This window comes from Saccopteryx leptura, chromosome 3 (assembly GCF_036850995.1).
Source record: "Saccopteryx leptura isolate mSacLep1 chromosome 3, mSacLep1_pri_phased_curated, whole genome shotgun sequence".
In the NCBI taxonomy this organism is placed as follows: Eukaryota; Metazoa; Chordata; class Mammalia; order Chiroptera; family Emballonuridae; genus Saccopteryx; species Saccopteryx leptura.
This window is the reverse complement of record NC_089505.1, coordinates 371,896,830-371,919,142: the sequence shown is the minus strand read 5'-3', so window position 1 is coordinate 371,919,142 and position 22,313 is coordinate 371,896,830. Positions and strand designations below refer to the sequence as shown.

At 55.9% G+C, this 22,313-nt stretch overlaps 3 protein-coding genes across 3 annotated transcripts; all 3 read right to left on the bottom strand.

The window, feature by feature from the left end:
• Window positions 1-549: 549 nt before the first annotated feature.
• CYC1 (cytochrome c1) lies at window positions 550-3,035 on the bottom strand. The gene is made up of 7 exons (XM_066379743.1): window positions 2,876-3,035; window positions 2,058-2,254; window positions 1,849-1,975; window positions 1,594-1,751; window positions 1,351-1,511; window positions 964-1,064; window positions 550-860 (listed from the first exon to the last, which is right to left on the bottom strand). The coding sequence occupies exons 1-7, from the start codon at window positions 3,002-3,004 to the stop codon at window positions 756-758; spliced, it is 978 nt and encodes a 325-aa protein (XP_066235840.1). The 5' UTR covers window positions 3,005-3,035; the 3' UTR covers window positions 550-755.
• Window positions 3,036-10,090: 7,055 nt separating this feature from the next.
• On the bottom strand, window positions 10,091-13,503 carry GPAA1 (glycosylphosphatidylinositol anchor attachment 1). Its single transcript, XM_066379741.1, has 12 exons — window positions 13,292-13,503; window positions 12,899-13,078; window positions 12,704-12,815; window positions 12,402-12,549; window positions 12,227-12,328; window positions 11,941-12,137; window positions 11,662-11,858; window positions 11,419-11,572; window positions 11,155-11,250; window positions 10,827-11,017; window positions 10,571-10,741; window positions 10,091-10,431 (listed from the first exon to the last, which is right to left on the bottom strand). Exons 1-12 carry the CDS (start codon window positions 13,363-13,365, stop codon window positions 10,188-10,190), a joined length of 1,866 nt encoding a protein of 621 aa, XP_066235838.1. The 5' UTR covers window positions 13,366-13,503; the 3' UTR covers window positions 10,091-10,187.
• Window positions 13,504-14,551: 1,048 nt separating this feature from the next.
• Window positions 14,552-16,562, bottom strand: EXOSC4 (exosome component 4). The gene is made up of 3 exons (XM_066379742.1): window positions 16,338-16,562; window positions 15,063-15,269; window positions 14,552-14,953 (listed from the first exon to the last, which is right to left on the bottom strand). The coding sequence occupies exons 1-3, from the start codon at window positions 16,506-16,508 to the stop codon at window positions 14,594-14,596; spliced, it is 738 nt and encodes a 245-aa protein (XP_066235839.1). The 5' UTR covers window positions 16,509-16,562; the 3' UTR covers window positions 14,552-14,593.
• Between the last annotated feature and the right edge of the window lie 5,751 nt (window positions 16,563-22,313).

Below are 22,313 nucleotides of genomic sequence, written 5' to 3'. Positions count from 1 at the left end.
GGAGGCACCATCCCATGACAGACACCCAGACACTCCACCACCCTTCTCCCCTTCAGCTGTCCAACCAAGAGACCAGGAAAGGACATTCCAGGTGGTCTCTGCCAGCTTCCGTTGTCCTGGGCATGGCTGAGAGCCTACTCCCTCTCCCAACCACGCCCAGCCCTCAGAGAGCTCCTACTTTGGCCAAGCCCCTCCCTTTGGAATGCTGCCCAGGGCTCCTTCCCTGCTGCCCTCAGAACGGAGGCCAAGTGGTTCAACACACTGATGCTTGGCTGGCTACCCTGGCAGAACCTGGGCCATACCCAGACAGGCCCTTTCTGTCTGACTGGATACTCCCCACCCCAATGAGTGCTGCCACCTTCTCTAAGAGCTAGTTCTGTTTCCTGTCCCAGACCCTAGTCCAGAAGTGACTGGACTCCTAGCAGCAGTCAGTGCAGGGTAATGCTGGCCACACGGCCTGGGACCTTCCCCGGGAGCTCTGAGGGCAAAGGTCTTAAGTCTCCGAGTCCCCTGCAAATTGCACTCCCGTCACACAATAGCTCAAACATGCCCACTGAGAAACTTAATTTATTTCCATGATAGAGGCTGAGGACCCCAGAGCTCCAGCCCAATCTCCATCTCCTGTCCCCCAGCCCTCTTGTTCCAGAGGAACAGAGGCTTGGCCAAGAGGGCCGCTTGGGGCCTGAGGAGGCCCAGGGTGGCTCCTTTGCTTGAGGGCCCATTCAGGCAGGACAGCAAGCAGACGTTGGGCAGGGTCACTTGGGCGGCCGATATGCCAGCTTCCGGCTCTTCAAGACTGACCACTTATGTCGCTTCATGGCGTAGACCAGGGGCAACATCAAGCCCATCATCATCAACATCTGAGGATAAGGCAGACTCAGAAGATGGAAGCAGAAAGGTCCCCTGCCCGCTCCCAGCCTCTCCCTCTCCACGCCCACTGTGCCCCTTGCCCAACACCTCTACCTTGAGCCCCATGCGTTTTCGATGGTCATGTTCTGGCTCAGATGCCCAGCGCAGGAAGGTACACACATCCTTGGCTACCTGGGACATGGTAGCTGGGGTGCCTGGGACAAGGTCAAGTGATGAGGGTTGCCCTTGGGGTCCCTGCCCAACCTAGGGTCACCCTCAGAGCATCCCCTCCATGGCAGACGGGATTCCTGCCCATCCAAAGGGATGGGACCCCCCTCAGCACACAGGCAGGAGCTTTGGTTGGACAGGGTTCTGAAAGCTATCCACGAGCTTCCTCCATCACTCAGAGACAGCGACCCAACCAAGGAAAACCGAGGGAAGTATCTGGGGCAGTGGGGAGTGCAGAGCCCAGCACGCTTATTCCCAGGGTGGGGGCCTCACCATCGTCAAACTCCAAGACCTCGTTGTAGATGGGAGGGGCCATGCCAATGGCCTGGCCGGGGAAGTAGGGGTTGAAGTAGAGGCCTTCTCGTAGTGCCACCCCTGTGGGTGGCTCGCAGTAGCCCGTTAGCAGGGAGAAGACGTAGTCCTCACCACCGTGCCTGGGACCAGATCCATGCCTCCTCAGCCTCTGGCATGAGTTGGACCTTCCCTCCCTCTACCCGCTGCAGGAAGCTAGTGTACCTAGCTCGCACGATGTAGCTGAGGTCGGGGGGCAGTGCTCCGTTGTTAGCTGCTCTGGCGGCCTCAGGGTTGGGGTACGGTCTGGGGAAGTAGTCAGACAGCTTCCCTGGTCGCATGAACATCTCCCCATCCTCATTGGGGCCGTCCTGAACCTCCACCTGCCACCAAGAGCATCATCTGTCACAACCCTGCTGTCTGTCCTCCACAGTGGGAGCCCCAACCTTGGGGTCCTTGCAGCAACCCCAGGCTGCCCACCTCTTCAGCCAGGGCCTTGGCTTCGTCCTCAGTGTAGCACACGCCCACCAGGTGGCGGTAAGCCACGAAGTCCATGCTGTGGCAGGAGGAGCACACCTGCTTGTACACCTGGAAACCCCTTCGGATGCTAGAGAGAACAAGGGTTAGTGGTGCTGGGACCTCACCCACCTCGTCCACCCAGAAAGTCCCCCGGCCACGCAGCCGCGCACCTGGTGTGGTCCAGGGAAGAGAGGAGGCCGCGGTGGGACCACGGATAGCCAGGAGGGTGCAGCTCCAGGTCACTGGCACTCACGGCAGAATGCAGAGCCACAGCCAGCCCTGCACCGCCTGCCGCCAGCATGCCCAGCGCGGACAGCATCACTTTCCGCCCCCGGGACGGGCCGGACTTCGACGACAAGGACACTGCCTGCAAGAGCCTCGCTCAGCGCCTGCTAGAACGCCGCCACCCAGCCCTGCCTGGGATGTGACTCGCGGCGCCTGCCTCTCCCATTCATCACCCGGCACCGGCCACCTGCTGGGACCGCTCAGAGCATCCCCGGCGCCACCGCCCTCTCCACGCTTTCGCACCGGGGATCCCTCCACTGTGAGTCGGCCCTGAGGACGGCGTGTTCTCGTATGCTGGACCGAGCATCACGCCGAAGCGAGCAAGGGTGCTGGGGCAGGCCAAGGTCACGGCAGCTGGCCGAGGTCAGGCTGCGGTCAGTGCAGGACGCAGGCCCAGCCCGGGGGGCTGCAGCAGGCACACCGGGGCGCACCTCCCGGGGAGAGCCCTCGGCCCCGCGGGACCCGGCAGCCAGCCCAACCCGCCGCCCCCCAAGCTCGGAACGAGGCACCCTGGCTGCCCAGAGAAGTGGACGCCCATCCCTGCTCCCGGGAGGCACCTAGGACGGCAGGCAACGGAGGCCCGGCCGGGGCGCCGGGTGGCCGAGGCCACGTCCCCGCAGGCTGGCCCGCGCCCGGAGCCTCCCCGCCGTGACCTTCACGGGCTGCGGGGCCGCGCGGCGGCAGGGCCCGGGCCAGCGCTCACCTGAGGCGTCCGCAGCGGGAGCTGCCCGGGCCGCGCGCCGCATAGCAGACCCCGGGCCCGCGCTCCGGGCAGCCCCGAGCCCCGCGGACCCAGCACCGCCGCGCGCAGCGAAGCCGCCGCAGCCGCCATCTTGGCCCTCTTCAGCGCGGCCAACGCTCCCGTCGGACCCTGCGGCGCACGGGAGCGAAGTCTCGCGAGAGCCGGGGAGTGCGGGGCGGTGCTAGGGTCTGTCCTGCTGAGTCGAGTGCGGTTCTGCTCCCGTTGTCGTGGGAACCGGCGGTTGGGCGGGCCCCGTCGCGTCTCCCTGTTGCTGTGACAACGGTCAGCTAGCGACCTGGGTTTTCCCATGCCCGCCGCTGCTCTTCCAGGGCTCGGCGGTGATGGCGCGCCCCATGCCCTCGCTACCCGGTCCGGAACCCAAGGCATCTCCAAGGACTTGGCGCGCTTTCTTCCAGCGGCACGTCCAGACCTGGCGAGGTGGGTGGGCAGCGGACCCTGCCTCTCGGGGTTGAGGGCAGACAGGCCGCCCAGCGAGATAGGGTGGGGGCCCAGCGCTGCCCTGGCCCTCCCGCGCTCCCTCTCGGACACAGGCAGGCAGGGTTCCGGCCCTCGCCCCAGCCCGGCCTACACGCTTGGCTGAGCATGGCGACAATTCAGGATGAACTGTGTGCTCTCCCTCATCCGAATTAAAGCTCTGAAACTGTCAGCCACAGAAGCCAGGAGCATGGCAGCCAAGGTCCCTCACAGAACCCCGTCAGTCCTCAGTGAATGAATGTGGAGGAGGAAAGACTTCGGAAAATTTGCATCCGCCCTCTCCTCGCATAAGAGCAAAGAAAAAAATAGCAATAATCGTCAGTCAACTTTTTCAAAACTCTGGAGATTAATCATCGGGAATGTTGACCTTAAAAATGAAACATCTGGCTCTGGCCGGTCTGCTCAGTGGATAGAGCATCCGCCCAGCGTATGGCCATCCAGGGTTCGATTCCTGATCAGGGCACACTAGAGAAGCGACCATGTGCTTCTCTCCCCCTCTTTCTTCCCGCTTCTCTCCCTCTTCTCCCGCAGCCAGTAGCTCGATTGATTCCAGCATCTGCCCCAAGAGCTGAAGATGGCCGGGTTGGTTCCAGGACTGCAGCCCCAGGCACTAAAAATAGCTCTGTTGATTCCAGCAGAGGCCCCAGATGGTGTTGCGGGTGGATCTCAGTGGGGAGTCTGTCTTACTGTCTCCCCTCCTCTTATTTAAATAGTAATAAATAAAAATAAAACATAGCCTTGGCCAGATAGCTCAGTAGGTTAGAGCCTCCTCCAGAAGCATAGAGGTTGCTGGTTCAATCCTGGGTCAGGGTACATACAGGAACAGATCGATGTTCCTGTCTCTCTCTCCCTTCCTCTCTCTGAAAATCAATCAATAAATAAAAATAACTAAAATGTTTATTTTTCCCCCCAGAAAAAAAAAGTGAGTTTATTAGAGAATAGCAGAGAATTGTAATTCAGGACAAGCATGCTTTAGCAAGAACTATAGGCAAGTCCAGCAAACAAAGGGAGGAACTTTATACAGAAAAAAGGAGGAAGCTGGGAGGGACAGCTTCGAAAGTAAGTCCACTGGAGGAAAGGAGTTCAGGGTGGTGACGGTTTCTCACTGGCTGAGTTTATGAAAGTTGAAAGCAGCATTATCTATTAACAGCCAAAGAGGCGGGGAAGAAACAACCCAGATGTTCATCACTTGATAAATGGATAAACAAAATGTGTAGCAGGTCCATATAATGGAATATTCAGCCATAGAAAGAAGTACTGACACTTGGACGACACAGTAAACCTTGAGAACATTGTGCTAAGTGAGAGAAGCCAGTCACAACAGACAGCATACTATATGAGTCCACTCTTGCGGAAGTCCAGATGAGACAAATCTATAGAGGCCCATAGTAGATTCATGGGGCCAAGAGAGGAGGTGCATATGGGATGGGAGGTGTTCATGTCAGGACACAAATACTTAGAGGTAACCATGGCACCTCCAGGAGGTGGTGACATGGAAAGAGAGCTTCAGAAGAGGGGCCTGAGCGCCCTGGCCGGTTGGCTCAGTGGTAGAGCATCGGCCTGGTGTGCAGGAGTCCCGGGTTCGATTCCTGGCCAGGGCACACAGGAGAAGCGCCCATCTGCTTCTCCACCCCTCCCCCTCTCCTTCCTCTCTGTCTCTCTCTTCACCTCCCGCAGCCGAGTTGGCTCAGTGGTAGAGCATCGGCCTGGTGTGCAGGAGTCCCGGGTTCGATTCCTGGCCAGGGCACACAGGAGAAGCGCCCATCTGCTTCTCCACCCCTCCCCCTCTCCTTCCTCTCTGTCTCTCTCTTCACCTCCCGCAGCTGAGGCTCCACTGGAGCAAAGTTTGCCCAGGTGCTGAGGATGGTTCTGTGGCCTCTGCCTCAGGCGCTAGAATGGCTCTGATTGCGGCAGAGCGACGCCCCAAGATGGGCAGAGCATCGCCCCATGGTGGGCATGCCGGGTGGATCCCGGTTGGGCATGTGCGGGAGCCTGTCTGACTGCATCCCCGTTTCCAGCTTCGGAAAAATACAAAAAAATACAAAAAAAAAAGAGAAGAGGGGCCTGAGCAAGAGATGGGATGTGAGCATGGGCATGAAGGCAGCTGGAGCCTGGGAAGCAGCCCACAGGTAATGCCATCCTGCGCAGCCCTTGAGTTCCCAATACGGAAACCTCAGGTGGAGTGGGTGACTTGGCAAAGGATGTTAGAGGGCACAAGGGAAACCTGGGATCCCCAGGGGAATTGTCAGAGGCAGCCCAAGCCTGAGATGGGCATCTGGGGACAGCCTGGTTGTTGGGAGGCAGCTGGATGTTGAGAGGGGGTGGGTGTCAAGTGGCCTGCCTGGCTAGGGGTATCCCCAGTAATCTGCTCTCAACTCCCAGTGCCCTCACCCCACATCACAAGCCATAAGCAGGCCTCTGGGCTCCTTCAGAAGGCAACAAATCTACCTCCAGAGCTTCCTTTGGGACTTCCATAATGGCACACATGGAGATCTGATTTTTTTTTTTTTTACTTTTTTTTTTTAACGGGGAGGCAGTCAGACAGACTCCCGCATGCGCCCAACTGGGATCCACCTGGCATGCCCACCAGGGGGCGATGCTCTGCCCATCTGGGGGGTTGCTCTGTTGCAACCAGAGCCATTCTAGCGCCTGGGGCAGAGACCAAGGAGCCATCCTCAGCGCCTGGGCCAACTTTGCTTCAATGGAGCTTCGGCTGCGGGAGGGGAAGAGAGAGACAGAGAGGATGGAGAGGGGGAGGGGTGGAGAAGCAGATGGGCGCTTCTCCTGTGTGCCCTGGCCGGGAATCGAACCCAGGACTCCTGCACACCAGGCTGATGCTCTACCACTGAGCCAACCAGCCAGGGCCTGATTATTTTCTTCAACAAATATATATATGAATATTCTGCTGTGCACCTAGCTCTGTGCTGGAAAAGTGGCCAGAAATAAAGTCCCTTCCCTCATCACGCCTCTCCTGGGGTGTGGGAGACAAGCAAGTAATTATTAAGTCCTGATTATTAAAACAAGTGATACACATATACTACTAATCCATCTAAATGGCACCACCTGAGTCCCCATATGAGCTAGATGCAGCAACAGCCCCTCTATATTATATTGGTTAAAAATAGATCAGTGTCAGAAAACTCTATTAAACAACAGCTTGAACAAGGTAGACATTTGTTTCTCTTTCTTGTCAGTGGAGCCCAGTTTAGCACCCCAGGACTGCTGCGATGGCTTCTGATAATCAGGGAGACTCTTTGTCACCTCCCTCCACCCTTGATGTGGGCCATGCCTCCCATCCCAACCATCATGACCACATTCCCATGGGCAGGAGAGAGATGGGCTGTGAAGGGCAGTGTGTGTGCATGAGGGGTCAGAACTTGCCCTTGAAGCTTCTACTCACACCCATCAGCCGTAGCATAGTCAAATGGTCAGTTGCACCTAGCCGCATGACAGATGGGGCGTGTCTTTATTTGGGTTGGCCTGTGCGCATGTCAAAGGTGGGGCCCTGGCCTGACCAGGCGGTGGCGCAGTGGATAGAGCGTCGGACTGGGATGCAGAGGACCCAGGTTCGAGACCCTGAGGTCGCCAGCTTGATTGAGCGCAGGCTCATCTGGTTTGAGCAAAAGCTCACCAGCTTGGACCCAAGGTTCTGGCTCCAGCAAGGTGTTACTCGGTCTGCTGAAGGCCCGCGGTCAAGGCACATATGAGAAAGCAATCAATGAACAACTAAGGTGCTGCAACGCGCAATGAAAAACTAATGATTGATGCTTCTCATCTCTCTCCGTTCCTGTTTGTCTGTCCCTGTCTATCCCTCTCTCTGACTCACTCTCTGTCTCTGTAAAAAAAAAAAAGTGGGGCCCTGGCCAGGGAGCTCAGTTGGGTAGAGCATCATCTGATACGCCAAGGTTCAGGGTTCAATCCCTGGTCAGGGTACAGGCAAGAATCAACCAATGAGTGCATGGATGGGTGGAACTTGAAGTCTCTCTCTCTCTCCAAAATCAATCAATACTTTTTTTTTTCTTCTATTTTTCTGAAGCTGGAAACGGGGAGAGACAGTCAGACTCCCGCATGCGCCCGACCGGGATCCACCCGGCACGCCCACCAGGGGGCGACACTCTGCCCACAAGGGGGCAATGCTCTGCCCCTCCGGGGTGTCGCTCTGTTGCGACCAGTGCCACTCTAGCGCCTGGGGCAGAGGCCAAGGAGCCATCCCCAGCGCCCGGGCCATCTTTGCTCCAATGGAGCCTCGGCTGCGAGAGGGGAAGAGAGAGACAGAGAGGAAGGAGAGGGGGAGGGGTGGAGCAGATGGGCACTTCTCCTGTGTGCCCTGGCCAGGAATCAAACCCGGGACTCCTGCACGCCAGGCTAACGCTCTACCACTGAGCCAACCGGCCAGGGCCTAATACATTTTTTTTTTAAAGTGGGGCTCTGAGCTTGACCAGGCAGCGGCGCAGTGGAGATAGTGCATCAGACTGGGATACAGAGGACCCATATTCAAAACACTTAGGTCACTGGCTTGAAGCCCAAGGTCACTGGCTTGAGCCAGGGGTCACTTGCTCTGCTGCCCCACCCCCCAGTCAAGGCACATGAGAAAGCAATCAATGAACAACTAAGGAGCCACAACGAAGAACTGATGCTTCTCATCTCTCTCCCTTTCTGTCCTTGTCACAAAAAAAAGGGAGGTTCTGTGACTGAAAATAACTGATAAAGTGGAGAAGTTGCTACTCTGCCACACCTTCAAATGAAGCTTTTAGGATTTTGTACTCATCCCTTTTACATCTGACCTGCATCTTTTTTTTTTTTTCAGAGACAGAGAGAGAGTCAGAGAGAGGGATAGATAGGGACGGACAGACAGACAGGAATGGAGAGAGATGAGAAGCATCAATCATCAGTTTTTTGTTGCAACACCTTAGTTGTTCATTGATTGCTTTCTCATATGTGCCTTGACTGTGGGGCTACAGCAGACCAAGTAACCCCTTGCTCGAACCAGCGACCTTGGGTCCAAGCTGGTGAGCTTTGCTCAAACCAGATGAGCCCGCACTTAAGCTGGCGACCTCAGGGTCTCGAACCTGGGTCCTCTGCAACCCAGTCCAACGCTCCATCCACTGCGCCACCACCTGGTCAGGCCTGCATTAGCACTTTTTTTAAAAAAGTACCAAGTAATGGTACTTTAGTTCAGAACAGAAATGAATGCTGTCTCCTCAACAAATCAACTTTGTTGTTCTCACGGTCCCCCTTCAACTCTTGTGTGAAGCCAGGGAGAATTCTGTACAGGTAAGCTCATACACAACTGAGATAATTTTTGCTTTGTCCCCACTTGTGTGTTCCATAAGTGAATGTATCTTTGTGACTTGTGTTTAAGTGACTGCCTAAGTTCAGTTAAAAATGGCTGATGGAGGCCACAAGGCTATCCCAGCCCACAATTGATAAGAGACTACAGACCACAACAGAGTAGAGATGCCCATATGTCTCAGAGGACAGGAGGCCCTCAGACAAGTGGTGCCAGGCTGACCAGAGGGAGACCTGAGAGAGGCCAGCCTGGGAGATCCTGCTGGGGTGTGGGATAGAAGCCCAAGGAGCCAGACAGCTTGTTCCACATAGAAAGTGACTAGAGGTTCCAGCCAGACCCTGGGGACCAGCAGGCCAAAGACAGACTGCTAGTCACTATGGGCCTCCAGCTCCCTTGCTCCACCCCATTCTCACAGTGCTGGACAGAGTGCATATACCCCCTCAACCCGGACTCAGCAGGGACCTCTCTGGAGGCCCCAGAGAAAACCCCTCTGAGTGCTAGTCCTGGGGGCATGCCAGCTGATCCCTCAGTGTGGAAACAGGGACCCTCAGTATCAGGGGGAACCTCCCATAGGAAGACAAAAAGACAAGCCCCACCACAGGGGCAGGCCCATGTAGGGGTCAGGGGCTGGGGTTTCCCTCCTTGGTTCAGGACTTCCCAGGCCACAAGCAGTACGGATGGGACACTAGTGGGGAGTTGATCCTCCAGGGAACACAGCTCTGCCTCCAACATGAGGCCTGTATTGGCTTCATTACCCGGTGGGGACATTCTAGCCTGATGTGTCCCTGGCATCGATCACCAAAGGACCACCCTTTGCTTTTCTTCCTTTCAGAGTGGACACTGAACGTCCCAGCTCCTTTCAGCGGTCTCAGAGCAATCAGCACTTCTCCTCCTCCAGGGGACTGTGATCCTGTGGACTGTGTGCTTCTGGGCAGTGCTGGTTGGGCTCCTCTACCCCGCCCACTGTGGGTGCCTGGCCCAGTTCAGCTCTGAGGAAGCTGTGCCAGGCGCTCCTCTCTGCTCCAAACCGAGCCCACATCAGTCCTGGCCTTGGTTGGGCCCCCACTCCCCACCCTCCTCTGCCCCTTCAGCCCCAGCACTGGCGACGATGGCGTGGCAAGGTCTCCAGTTGCCTCAGCTCATCAAACCCACAAGCCTTGCCTCCCATTTTCTCTCACTCAGCCCCATGTCTCCCACAGCACCGGGCTGTGATGTGCAGAGACCTCCGGGGCTGGGAGAGTTCACCCGGCTGGCAGAGATGCCGTCTAGTAAGTGGCCCAGGGTGGTACACTGTAGGAAGGAACTTTGCAGGAAATGCCAAGCCCAAAGCTTTCCCCACACGGGCCCTGGAGCCAACATGGACGGCGGACTGCAGGCCAGGAACCCAAGGGCAGCATAAACAAGACACCTGTTTATTTCCTAGGAAGGGAATAGGGGAGTGTTTGGGGAGCTCCCACTGAAATCTTCATGCCACCGGGCAAGCAGACATCACTTCCAGAAAAGCACATTCCAGAACAGCAGCCAGCAAGGGTAGAGGCCCAGAGCCAGCAGCGGGAAGAGCAGGGCCCCGTAGGTGTGGTGCTCCAGCACGCCCTGCGCCAGTGCCGCCAGGAAGAGCTGCCAGCCTTCAGCCAGCGACAGGGGTGCCTCCTGGAGCTCCCGCCACACAAACAGGCTGCCCAGGAGCGTTGCTGCTGGGCTGGTCAGTACCAGCAGGGCCGCATAGAGTGGCCTGTGTGGAGGAACAGTCAGGGTGGGCTCTGAGTTGGGGGCACAGGCACCCAGCTGGGGTGGAAGGGTACTGTGTAAGGGCAGTTTGTGGCGAGGAGCATAGGTTCTGGGGGTGGTGGGGTGGGCTGACCAGCACATACCAGGGCCCATAGGGCTCCGTGAGCACAGCAGCAGGCACCATGGTGGCAGCCAGCAGGAAGCCCAGTGAGAAATTGGTGAGGGCAATGCAGGCCAGCTGTAGTGCCAGGTAGATCAGGGCTACCAGCTTCAGTGCCATCCAGCCTCTGTCTGGGGCCTGTGTGCTCACCACACTGCAAGGCAAGGGGCTCCGATACAGCTGCCTGCACGTCCAGGGTGCCCTCTGCCTGTACCCACCCACCAAGTGGGTACACTCACCGGTGGGTGTTGTGTGGAAGGGCCAGGCCAGCTGCATAGATGGCCAGCAGCGTCAGCACCACCGCCTCAGCCTCGGCCACGGGGAAGTGCTGGGCGGCCACATGCTGGCCCAGCACTGGGAGAATGTAGAGGGCCAGGCCCATGGCCTGTGAGATGAGCAAGGGCGCCACAAGGGAAGCCAGTCCCACACCCTGTAGGGCACATAGGCAGTTGAAGAGAGTCCCTGAATTCTCATGACCACCCTGCCAGTTGAGATTGAGTGGCAATAGTAACCACCTCCCGGGACCCTGAAAACCCACCCCAAAGGCAAAAGTAAGGGGGCTATCACCTGTGCTGCGGGGAGGGGAGGACCGGGTCTGGAGGCTGCCCCCGCCGCCTCAGGGCCCACTCTGGCCTCCTGCAGCTGCATCCACAGTTCCAGAGCTTGGCTGAGTCAAGGACCCTGACAAGAAGTATGACGGGACCTGCCCGGTAGGGGACCCAGGGCTCACCCCTACTTCCCCACCCCGAGGATGGGGGAGGGGCTCTCCCCAGCCTGGGGTGGAGGCGACCTGAGGCTCGCTGCAAGTGGGCAGTGACGTACAGAGGATATCTTGAGACCAAGAACCAGGAGCAGGAAGCCGGCAGCGGGCATGTAGAGGCCGATGGAGACGAAGTGGGAGAGGGCAGGGAGCAGGTAGAAGAAGAAGGACTGGTGCAGGCGCTCCAGCAGGTGGTTGAGCTTGCGGAACATCCCCTCCAGGGCCCTGCGGTGAGGGGCAGAGTCGGCTGGCCAGGGCCCCAGGAACCCCCACCCTGTTCCAAGCATGGAAAGGCCGGGACCAGAGCCACTTACTTGCCCACGGCCACCAGGTCATACTTATATTGGCGGAAACTATTGATGCCACGTAGGGTTAGGGCCTCCACGCGGTAACGCAGGAAGAGGCCATGGGGACCGTGCGGACGGCCAGAGGCTTGCTGCAGAACCATGAGCAGCAGTGTCTGCAGACCCTGTAGTGGCCCCTCTATTGACGTCCAGTCCTGGGGCTGCAACTTTGTGGGTTTGGAGACAGGGTCAGATAACGACACCCCCTCCACCGGCCCTGCATCCCTCCCCCCAGGCATGTAGTCCTACCTTGCCCTGCAGCGTACACAGCAGCCCCCCTTTCTGGCAGAAGGTCTGGAAGAGGTTGAGCAGGTCAAGGTTGGGCAACTGTCCATTGAGGCCCTCTACAGCCACATCAAGGCTAGTGACCACATCGCTGTTCAGCTCCAGAGCTACAGCCGCCTGGATGGCCCCAGCCCGGCCCTGCAGAGGGGATGACTGCATGCCTGTAGGGGCAGGTGAGCGAGCTGCCATTGGGGGGGCTGGCAAGGACAACAGCCTGAGAGAGGGGCCAGGGCAGGGCAAGAGCACCCACCCGTGACATTGACATCGTGGTAGGCTTCAAGCCACGCCTCAGTGCCCAGAAGGTCGTGTTCTGTCACCAGGAAGATGATGTCTTTGGCCCAGTAAATCTGACCTGGGAGCCAGAAGCAAGGTCAACAGGATCTGAGGCAGGGGCCAAACCCTCCCAGGAACGGCTCGAGACTCACCCCGAAAGTGGGCAGCCAGTGCTAGCAGCAGCCCCACAGCCTGGCTATTGGTCGAGTTAGGGCCACTCGGTACGGTGAACACCAGAGACTCAGTACTGGCAGCACGCGGGGCCCGCAGGATGCCGTACACGTTGGTGCCTGACACCATCTGCATGCAGTATTCACGGGGAAGCCTCAGCACAACCCCACCCTTAGACAGCTGCAGCCACAGAATACCCCCCCCCCCAGGGATTTCTCTGGCCCAAAGCCACGCCTCAAGGTGCTCTTTGGTCCCAGTCATCACCACCCCCTTCCAATAATACATAGCGCTCATGGATCTCATCTGGAAAGGGCAGTTTCCGGGAGAAACTCTGAGTGTAGACCTCCAGCCCCACCGACCGCATCGTCCGCTCCAGCCAGGCCACTGGCAAAGCCCTAGAGACACCAAACAGTCTCTCAGGAGACCTCCCTTGGCCTTGACCACCGGCGTGCCCCATGCCCACGGCTCTACCTCTCACCCAGACTTCCTCTGGTGGGCAGCGAAGTCCCGCGCAAAGCCCCGCGCCCTGTCTCCGCCCGCAAACTGCTCCTCCACCATGGTGGACCCCATGGCGTTCTCCGACATGTAAGTGCGCTGGGTCAGCGGCGGGAAAGCCAGCGCCAGGAACCAGGTGATGCCGGCCACATAGCTCAGCACGCTGCGGGGAGAGGGGACGGAGAGGACAACGGAGCATCAGCGGTCCCGGGACCCCGGCCTAACTTCCGCACCAGGGATCGAAAGGAGGGATGTCTGCGGGATCTGTGCGCAGAGCCCCGGCCCCAGGGGCTCCGGACCGGAGAGCTGAGCCCCGGGCCTAAAGCCCCGAGTGATGCCGGCAGGCGGAGGGGACGGGCCCCGCCCCCTCCCTCACCAGAGCGGCGCGTTCAGGTGCAGAATGAGGCGGACGAGCGCGCGTCGGCGCGCCGGGTCCGACAGGAGGCCCATGGCTGGGCGGGGCGGCCCCGGGACCGCGCTCCCGCTGCCAGCTACGGCCCCCGGCCGGGCGCGCCCCTCCTGTCACACGCGGGACTCCGGCCCGCTCCACTTCCGGTCCCGGCGGGCCTCGCGCCGTTGCGCACGCGCAGTACCAACCCACCTCCATCCTCCCGGCCGCCGCGCATGCCCCGGCGGGAGCAAGACCGAGGGCGGGGTTCCTGGGCCTGCAGCGTTGGGCACTGAAGAGCAGTGAAGATAACCGGCCGCGGCGGCCGCCGCCGGGATGGGTGAGGAAACGAGAAACCTCCAGCTTAAAAGTTCTTAGGAGAGTCAAAGAAGGGTGAGACATGAGGCAGGTGCGCGGTAAACCAGCGGCGGCACTCAGAGCATGGATGCCTGGAGGAGTTTTTGAAGGTGTTGCTGGAAATGACAGGTCCCAGTGCTGGTGGAGTGGGTGAAAAGGGGGCTTGTGTGGACCGAGAGGCCACCATGGCAGACTTATCCCTATAGATGTCGGTCTCCAAAAATGGCAGTGGGTGCCTGGGTGGAATCGCAGCGTGAGTCCAGCACTGAGGTCATCATGGTCAGCTGAGCACCGGGAGGAAGGTGCAGATGGTACTATTAGCCAAAGCGGACTTCCGAGGAGCTGGGAGCACTTCTGTCCAGGCCAGCAAATGTCGTTGATTCTAGGGGAGAAGCAGCCTCTGGGCGTGGACTGCAGGGACTTGTTGTGATCAGGGTTCAGGCAGGTCTGAGAGCAGGAGGGTGAGGAAAGGGAAGTCTGCCATAGAGCAGTGGTGAGGAGGGGAAACTTAGTCCAAGCCATAATCCCTTGGATGTGGGACCCCTACATCTCCATGGGGAGTCCCCATAGCCAACAGTTCTCTCTCAGCCCTTGTGCTCAGGTCCCTGCATGTGCTGGGGTGAGCGTAACAGACTCCATAGTCTAACGGCCTGCTTCAGTCTGCTAGGCCACACCTCAGCTGCTCTTCTGCCTGGAACCCTTTTGGGCACAAACTGCTCTCTCCACCCAGGGACACATTCTCCCTACCTTCTTCTTCTTCAGGATTTGAATCCTGAGGCTGCAAGAGGTATATAGTTCATGTCTGGGGGAAGGTCCCTAGTCACCCTCATAAGCCAGCACCAGGCCAAGCTCTGAGAGCATGAATTATTGTGAGGAGATCAAAATGCAGTGGACTTTGTAAGGGTTTTATTCTGGGCATGGGTGGCAGGATGCTCAGTCCCCCAGCAAGATAGAGGCCTCACGTACATGCTGGCGGACCACACGGTCCAGCAGGGTATGAACATCTCGGGCAGCCCGGGCAGCGGCCTCTAACACCCGTTCCAGGTGGTCCTCATGCAGCCTGGCATCCATTTCAAGCAGTGCGATCTGGCCTGAGGCTGGCAGCAGGGCCAGGGCCAGCTGGGGACCACCAGCTGCTTCCTCTACATGGCTGAGGTCTGCCAGGGCTGTGCCATCCACAAAGCCAGCTGAGCAGGCGCACACAAAGTCCCGCATTGGTATCCCCGCATCCAGCACTGCCAGCGTTGCTGCATTCACACAAGCTGCATAGGTCCCACCATCTGCCTGCAGCACCTGCGGGAACACCCCACTGGCATCAGTCCATTAGGCCGCCCACCTTCACCCTCCCTCACATCTCTCTCTCTCTCTCCTCTCTCCAGGTCAAGGGCTGCTCCCTGCTTACCTGTACATAGATATCAATCTGGGAGCGAGGGTGCAGCTGCGTGAGGATGGCTGCCTCGAAGGTCTGACGCAGCTGCAGACCCATCTCACAGGACTTCCGGTCCCCATGTGGTCGCCGCTTGCGCTCACCTGTGCTGAAGGTCGCAGAACTGTACTGACAGTTTACCAGGGCCCTATCTGGTAGGGCTCTTGCCCGGGAGCCCCGAATCTACAGAAGAAAAGACACGTGAGCCAGGCTCACTCCTCTCAGCTCAAGCCCCAAACTTTCACTTCTCTCCTTCCTCTTCCTCCAACATCTCATCAAGTGCAAGGACTTTACCTCAAAAACAGCCTGAAGGAGGGCCATTTGAACAATCTCTAAGCCACCATCACCTCCGGGGTTTCTCTCTTAACAGACCTTCCTGTTTTCATCATTGCCTCATCCCGTCCCAACCCATTTTCCACTTGTAGCCAAAGCCAGTCAGTTTACAAGTATCAAGTCTAATTCTGTCTCCTCTACAAGGCCACGTACTTCCAAAGGCGTCCCATCAGATAAAACACTAAAACTTTTCCCCAGTCTCTAAAGCCCCGAGGCCGTGCCTCCCTAGAAATCCCTCAATCTCATTTGGAATTATTCTCCATCTCCTCACCAGTAGTAGCCTTTCTGCTCTGCAAAGGTGCGATGCTTGTTTCTACTCCCGCTGGCCTTCCCCATTTAGTTCCCTCCCCCAGAAAAGAAGGACTCATGCGCTGAGCAAACATGTTGTCAATGCCTGTGCTGGCAGGGGCTGTTTCAGAGCTGGAGACTGGCAATAAGACAAGGGAGTTTTATTTCAAGTTCCTGTGCTCAGGAAGCTTTTATTCGTGGGGAGACAAAGAATGAGAAAGAGAAGTTAAAGTGGTGTCTTGAGATGACAGATGCCGAAAGGCAGGGAAGCGTGTGGTTGTAGGGGACGGGACTTGCTACGTGGATAAGTTGGTCTGGGGAAGTGCCATCCAGATGGTAAAGTTGGAGTGGAGAGGTGAAGAAGGGAGAGAGAGCGCGCCCGGAGCTTTGAGTAAGAGCAGAGAGGAGTGGGGGTCGCGGAGGGCAGAGGCAGATGAAAAAGACAAAGGGACCGCCGTGCATGCATCATACAGTGGAAAGACTTGGGCTTTTTCTCCGATTGAGCCGCGGCCCCGAAGACGTGCTGCGTCCACCCAGGCGCTCGCGGGCCGCCGCCTCCGGAGCCTCTGCTCACTCTTGGCGGCCACCGCCCACGCCCGCAGGTCCTCCGGCTCGCGCCAGCCCACTCGCCTCGTGCGGCCCGTAGACCACCGCCAGCGCCTTGGTGTTGCCCTGTTCGATGTAAGCCGAGCCGTCGGCCTGTGCGAACACGCCCATCCGCGCCTGGATCTTGCGCAGCTCTCCAGCGCGCCGCCCGTCCACCCGGTAGCCCTGGTCCGACAGGAGCTCTAATCCCGCCATACCGCCCGGCCGCCAGACCGGCTTCCGGTCCCGGCAGCACTGAACGCTCCACTTCCGACCTCTGGGGGCAGGGCGCGTCTACGGCTTCCGGCGGTCCGATTCCCCTTTTCCGGTTTGGAGAACTACGGCTACCCGCGGCGCCACTTGCCCCACTTCCGGTCCCGGGGAACCTGGGCGGTGCTGGGCCGGCCGGGGAGGAAGGATATTTCCCGCGGCCGGCAGGCTCGTCTTTGTTTCTCTTTAGATTCGAAAGGCCCCTTGGAGGTTCGCAGGTGTAAATATTCCCACTGGCCCAAGCTGAGACACACTTTCTCTTTCCTTACCATTTAGTGTATAGATTTGTTCACTTGAAAATAGTCACATGACCTTGGCCGGTTTGCTCAGTTGGTTGGAGCGTCCTCCCCATTCACCAAGGTTGCCAGTTCCACCCCCAATCAGGGCACATACAAGAATCAACCAATGAACGCATAAATAAACGGAACAACAATGTTTTTTTTTCCTCTTCCTCTATCTTTTCTCAAAAGTCAAAATATACTAAAAAATACAGTATAAGAAAAAACACCTGATTTTGTATTACACATTCTTATGTTTGTTTTTTGTTTGTTTGTTTTTTAGTGAGGCAGGGGGGAGAGAGAGAGAGACAGGAACAGTTGTGCTCTAACCGGGAAATCGGACTGGCAGCCTCTGCAACCTCCATGCCTATGCTCTAGGGGGATGCTCCAAGCAAACTAGCGATCCTGCCAGGGGTTTTGTTTGTTTGTTTGTTTTAACTTCTTGACTGAGACAGAGAGAGGAAGGAAGAGAGAGGGGAGAGGGAAGGGAAGCATTCATTTGTTGTTTTACTTAGTTGTGCATTCTTTGGTTGCTTATCATGTGTGCCCTGACCAGGTATCAAACCCACAACCTTATTGTTTTGGAACAATGCTTTTTTTTTTTTTTTTTTTGTATTTTTCTGAAGCTGGAAACGGGGAGAGACAGTCAGACAGACTCCCGCATGCGCCCGACCGGGATCCACCCGGCACGCCCACCAGGGGCGACGCTCTGCCCACCAGGGGGCGATGCTCTGCCCCTCTGGGGCATCGCTCTGCTGCGTCCAGAGCCACTCTAGCGCCCGGGGCAGAGGCCAAGGAGCCATTCCCAGCGCCTGGGCCATCCCTGCTCCAATGGAGCCTCGGCTGCGGGAGGGGAAGAGAGACAGAGAGGAAGGAGGGGAGGGGTGGAGAAGCAAATGGGCGCTTCTCCTATGTACCCTGGCCAGGAATCGAACCCGGGTCCCCCGCACGCCAGGCCGATGCTCTACCACTGAGCCAACCGGCCAGGGCCTTGGAACAATGCTTTTAAGGTTATTTTCTTTTAATGGAGTCAATTTCATATACTTTTTGTTTTTTCACTCAAAAGTAAAATACCCTATGAAATCCATCTAAATAATTCTGGGGAACTATTTTGTTGGCTGCATGAAACCCGTGGGGTAGATGTACCAAGATATATTGGGCCACAGGTGTGTGTCTAAGTCCTAAATCTGGTCCTCTTCAAAGGCAGTTACTATTGCCAACTTCTCCTGTGCACATACCACACTAACCTGTTTTATTCTTTTTTTCTTTCTTTCCTTTTTCTTTTTCTTTTTTTTTGCGAGAGACAGGAAAAGAAAGAGATGAGAAGCATCAACTCATAGTTACAGCACCTTAGTTGTTCATTGATTGCTTTCTCATATGTGCCTTGACCCAGGGGCTCCCGCCAAGCCAATGACCCTTTGCTCAAGCCAGCAACCTTGGGCTTCAAGCCAGTGACCTTTGGGCTCAAGTTAGTGACCCATGCTAACTTGAGCCCATGTCTCAAGTTATGAGACATGGGGTCATGTCTACGATCCCACGCTCAAGCTAGCAACCTCATGCTGGGTCCTCAGCATCCCAGGCTGATGCTCTACTCACTGCGCCACTGCCTGGTCAGGCACTAACCTGTTTTGTTTATAGAACTCTTTAAATTTTTTTGAGAACTGGAAATTTTAGGTGATCTGTTCCAGGAGGTCTGGATTATGATTAGCCAGTCTCTCCCTGGGTGTGTTGATGCTGCCGTTCTGTTAGTTTACCAGCCTACTGGTTTGTTTGGGCCAGTGCTATTAAGTCAGTTACCCCTCAGTGTACATCTTCTAATGTCACTACTCGGCCTCCCCAGCCCCAGTTCTTATGTTTAATCCTGGCTTCCTGGAAGTCGTATTTCAGTCAGCATTGTTTCGGGTCCAGTTCCCGTTTTGGCAAAGATTGTGTTTAAGCTTTCCCACCCAATGAGACACCATCCTTGCTGATGGATCTGTGTGTGGTTAGGGAAAGATTTTAAGTCTGTCCCTTGTCAATCCATTGTAATAGGCTGAAGAATACCCCCCCCCCACACACACACACACACGCACAAAGACTTCGTGTTCTAATCCTCGAAGGCTGTGAATGTACTTTTTATGGTAAAGGAATTTTGCAGATATGATAATCTTTATATAATAAAGATCTTAAGATGGGGAGAATGCCCTAGATTATCCAGGTAGGCTCCAAATGTAACCATGAGTATCCTTTTAAGGTAGAAGCAAAGAAACATTTGTTCACAGGGTAAGGTGAGGTGACCATAGAGGCACAGATTGGAGTGATGATGCAGCCACAAACCAAGGAACACTGGATGCTGGACAAGGCAAGGAATGAATCATCTGGAACCTCCAGAAGGAACCATTCCTGCTGACACCTATATTTTGATCCCTAAGATGCAGCTTGAACTCTGGCTTCCAGAACTGAAAGAGAACAAATGTCTGTTGTTTTAAGCCTTCACGTTTGTGGTAATTTGCTTATTGGTGATTTCATAACTTCTCACCACTAAGATCTCTATTGTCTTCGCCAATACAACACTCAGCCCAGCCTCCAAGGAAAGTCAGGCTTCTCAGCCTTGCTGGAGAGCTGCTGGCCTTCTATTCCACCTCTCACCAGGGGCTGGGGGAGCTGGGTGCGGGGTGGAAGCCTGATCTGCAGGTGGGTGTTGGGGGGGGGTAGGCCTCGTCTTCTCAGCTTGTTCTTCCCAGTGGAACCTCTGCCCTGCACCTAGGAGTCCCATTTTCTCAGCTTCATTCTCTTGGAGTAGAGATCTTATGACATGGATCTAGGGAGTGGGAGGAAGCAAGTTCTGGGTCAAATGTCACAGATTCCTGCCTTTTTTTTTTTTTTTTTTTTTACCAAGACTTAGTAGACCTCCTTGAATAAATTCTGTATGTCCTTCGTTTAATGTACAGTGAGAGGGCCTGACACTCCTCTTGGAAGTCCTGCCCTTGCCAGGCCTCTCACGGTCAAGGCTTGGCACAGGCACACTGTCACGTCCACCACAATTCTTTTTTTATTTATTCAATTTAGAGAGAAGAGAGAGAAGGGGAGAGGAGCAGGAAGCATCAAGTCTATATGTGCCTTGACCAGGCAAGCCTAGGGTTTTGAACCAGCAACCTCAGTGTTCCAGGTTGATGCTTTATCCACTGTGCCACCACAGGTCAGGCCACCCCATTGCTCTTGTCAGAAATGAGGCACACGGCCAGTTCAGATGGTACAGGATGAGAAATGGACCACCCCTTTTGAGGGGAAGGCAGCACATTCATCTTTGGGTGGTTGTCTACATCTCAGGTGAGGCCACTGCCAGCCTCCTCTGGCAGCTGTGAAGGGGCTGCTTCCAGGAATGAGGGCTCATGGGAGTTTGGGAGGGCAAGATTGGAGAGTAGCCCCTGAAGGTCCCAGCTCAGGTTTCGACACCGACTCAGCCACGGGACAGTGCTCATCAGACTGCTGTCTTTATGGTCAGGTCCTGAGCTTCCCTTATCCAGAAGGCTGTGCTGTTTTCTACCGCTGTGTAACGAGTGGCCACCATGCAGTGGCTGGAAACTACATCCATTTGTTAAGTTACAGCACAATAGGTCAGACGTCTGGACACAGTGTAGCTGCATTGAGAAGTTGGACTTGATTGACTAAAGAAATTTCTTTAGTATTTATTTATTTAAAAAATAAATAAATACTAGACTCCTGTATGTGTTGGACCGGGGTTCACCTGGCATGCCCACCAGGGGGCGATGCTCTGCCCATCTGGGGTGTTGATCCATTGCAACCGGAGCCATTCTAGCGCCTGAGGCAGAGGCCATGGTGCCACCCTCAGTGGCCGGACCAACTCACTCCAGTGGAGCCCTGGCTGCAGGAGGGGAAGAGAGAGACAGAGAGAAAGGAGAGGGGAAAGGGTGGAGAGGCAAATGAGCACTTCTCCTGTGTGTCCTGTTTGGGAATCAAATCCAGGACATCCACATGCTGGGCTCTACCACTGAGCCAACCAGCCAGGGCCTCTTTAGTAATTCTTGTAAAGTAGATCTGCTAGCAACAAATCCTCCGTCTTTGTTTATCTTGGACTGTCCTTATTTCACCTTAATTTCCAATCAATTCTATTCCAGGATACCGTAGAGCAGTGGTCCCCAACCTTTTTCAGACCACAGACCGGTTTAATGTCAGAAAATATTTTCACAGATCGGCCTTTAGGGTGGGACAGATAAATGTATCATGTGACCGAGACAAGCGTCAAGAGCGAGTCTTAGACGGATGTAACAGAGGGAATCTGGTCATTTAAAAAAAATAAAACATTGTTCAGCTCTGGCCGGTTGGCTCAGTGGTAGAGCGTCGGCCTGGTGTGTAGGAGTCCCAGGTTCGATTCCCGGCCAGGGCACACAGGAGAAGCGCCCATCTGCTTCTCCACCCCTCCCCCTCTCCTTCCTCTCTGTCTCTCTCTTCCCCTCCCGCAGCCGAGGCTCCATTGGAGCAAAGTTGGCCCAGGTGCTGAGGATGGCTCTGTGACCTCTGCCTCAGGCGCTAGAATGGCTCTGTTTGCAATAGAGCTATGCCCCAAGATGGGCAGAGCATCGCCCCCTGGTGGGCATGCCAGGTGGATCCTGGTCGGGTGCATGCGGGAGTCTGTCTGACTGCTTCCCTGTTCCCAACTTCAGAAAAATACAAAAAAAATTAAAAAATTTTAAAAATAAAACATTGTTTAGACTTAAATATAAATAAAATGTAAATAATGTAAGTTATTTATTCTTTCTCTGTGGACTGGTACCAAATGGCCCACGGACCGTGGCCTGGGGGTTGGGGACCACTGCTGTAGAGTACTCTTGCTTGAGGTTTTTAATGACTTCCAGTATGTCATCCCATTGTCTCCTGGTCCCCACTGTTTCTGATGAGATGTTGAGTTAGTCTTATATGTGATGAGTCATTCTTCTGTGTGACTTTTGAGATTTTTTTTTTTTTACAGGGACAGAGAGAGAGTAAGAGAGAGGGATAGATAGGAAGGGAGAGAGATGAGAAGCATCAATCATCAGTTTTTCGTTGTGACACTTTTAGTTGTTCATTGATTGCTTTCTCATATGTGCCTTAACCGTGGGGCTACAGCAGACCGAGTAACCCCTTGCTTGAGCCAGTGACCTTGGGCTCAAGCTGGTGATCTTTGCTCAAACCAGTTGAGCCCGCGCTCAAGCTGGTGACCTCAGGGTCTCGAACTTGGGTCTTCCGCATCCCAGTCCGACGCTCTATCCACTGCACCACCGCCTGGTCAGGCTGGGTTTTTTTTGTGTGTGTCTCTCACTATTCTGACTATATGTCAGCGCCTAGAGAATCCTAGAATGCCCCTGGCATGGAATCTTTTTCATGCTTTGTCTCTCTTCCACCAGGAAGAGACTTGTTCTTGCAGGGCTCACCTAATTATGTCAGACTCAGCCAGGATAATCTCCCTTTCCACCTCAGCTGTGCCACATAACAT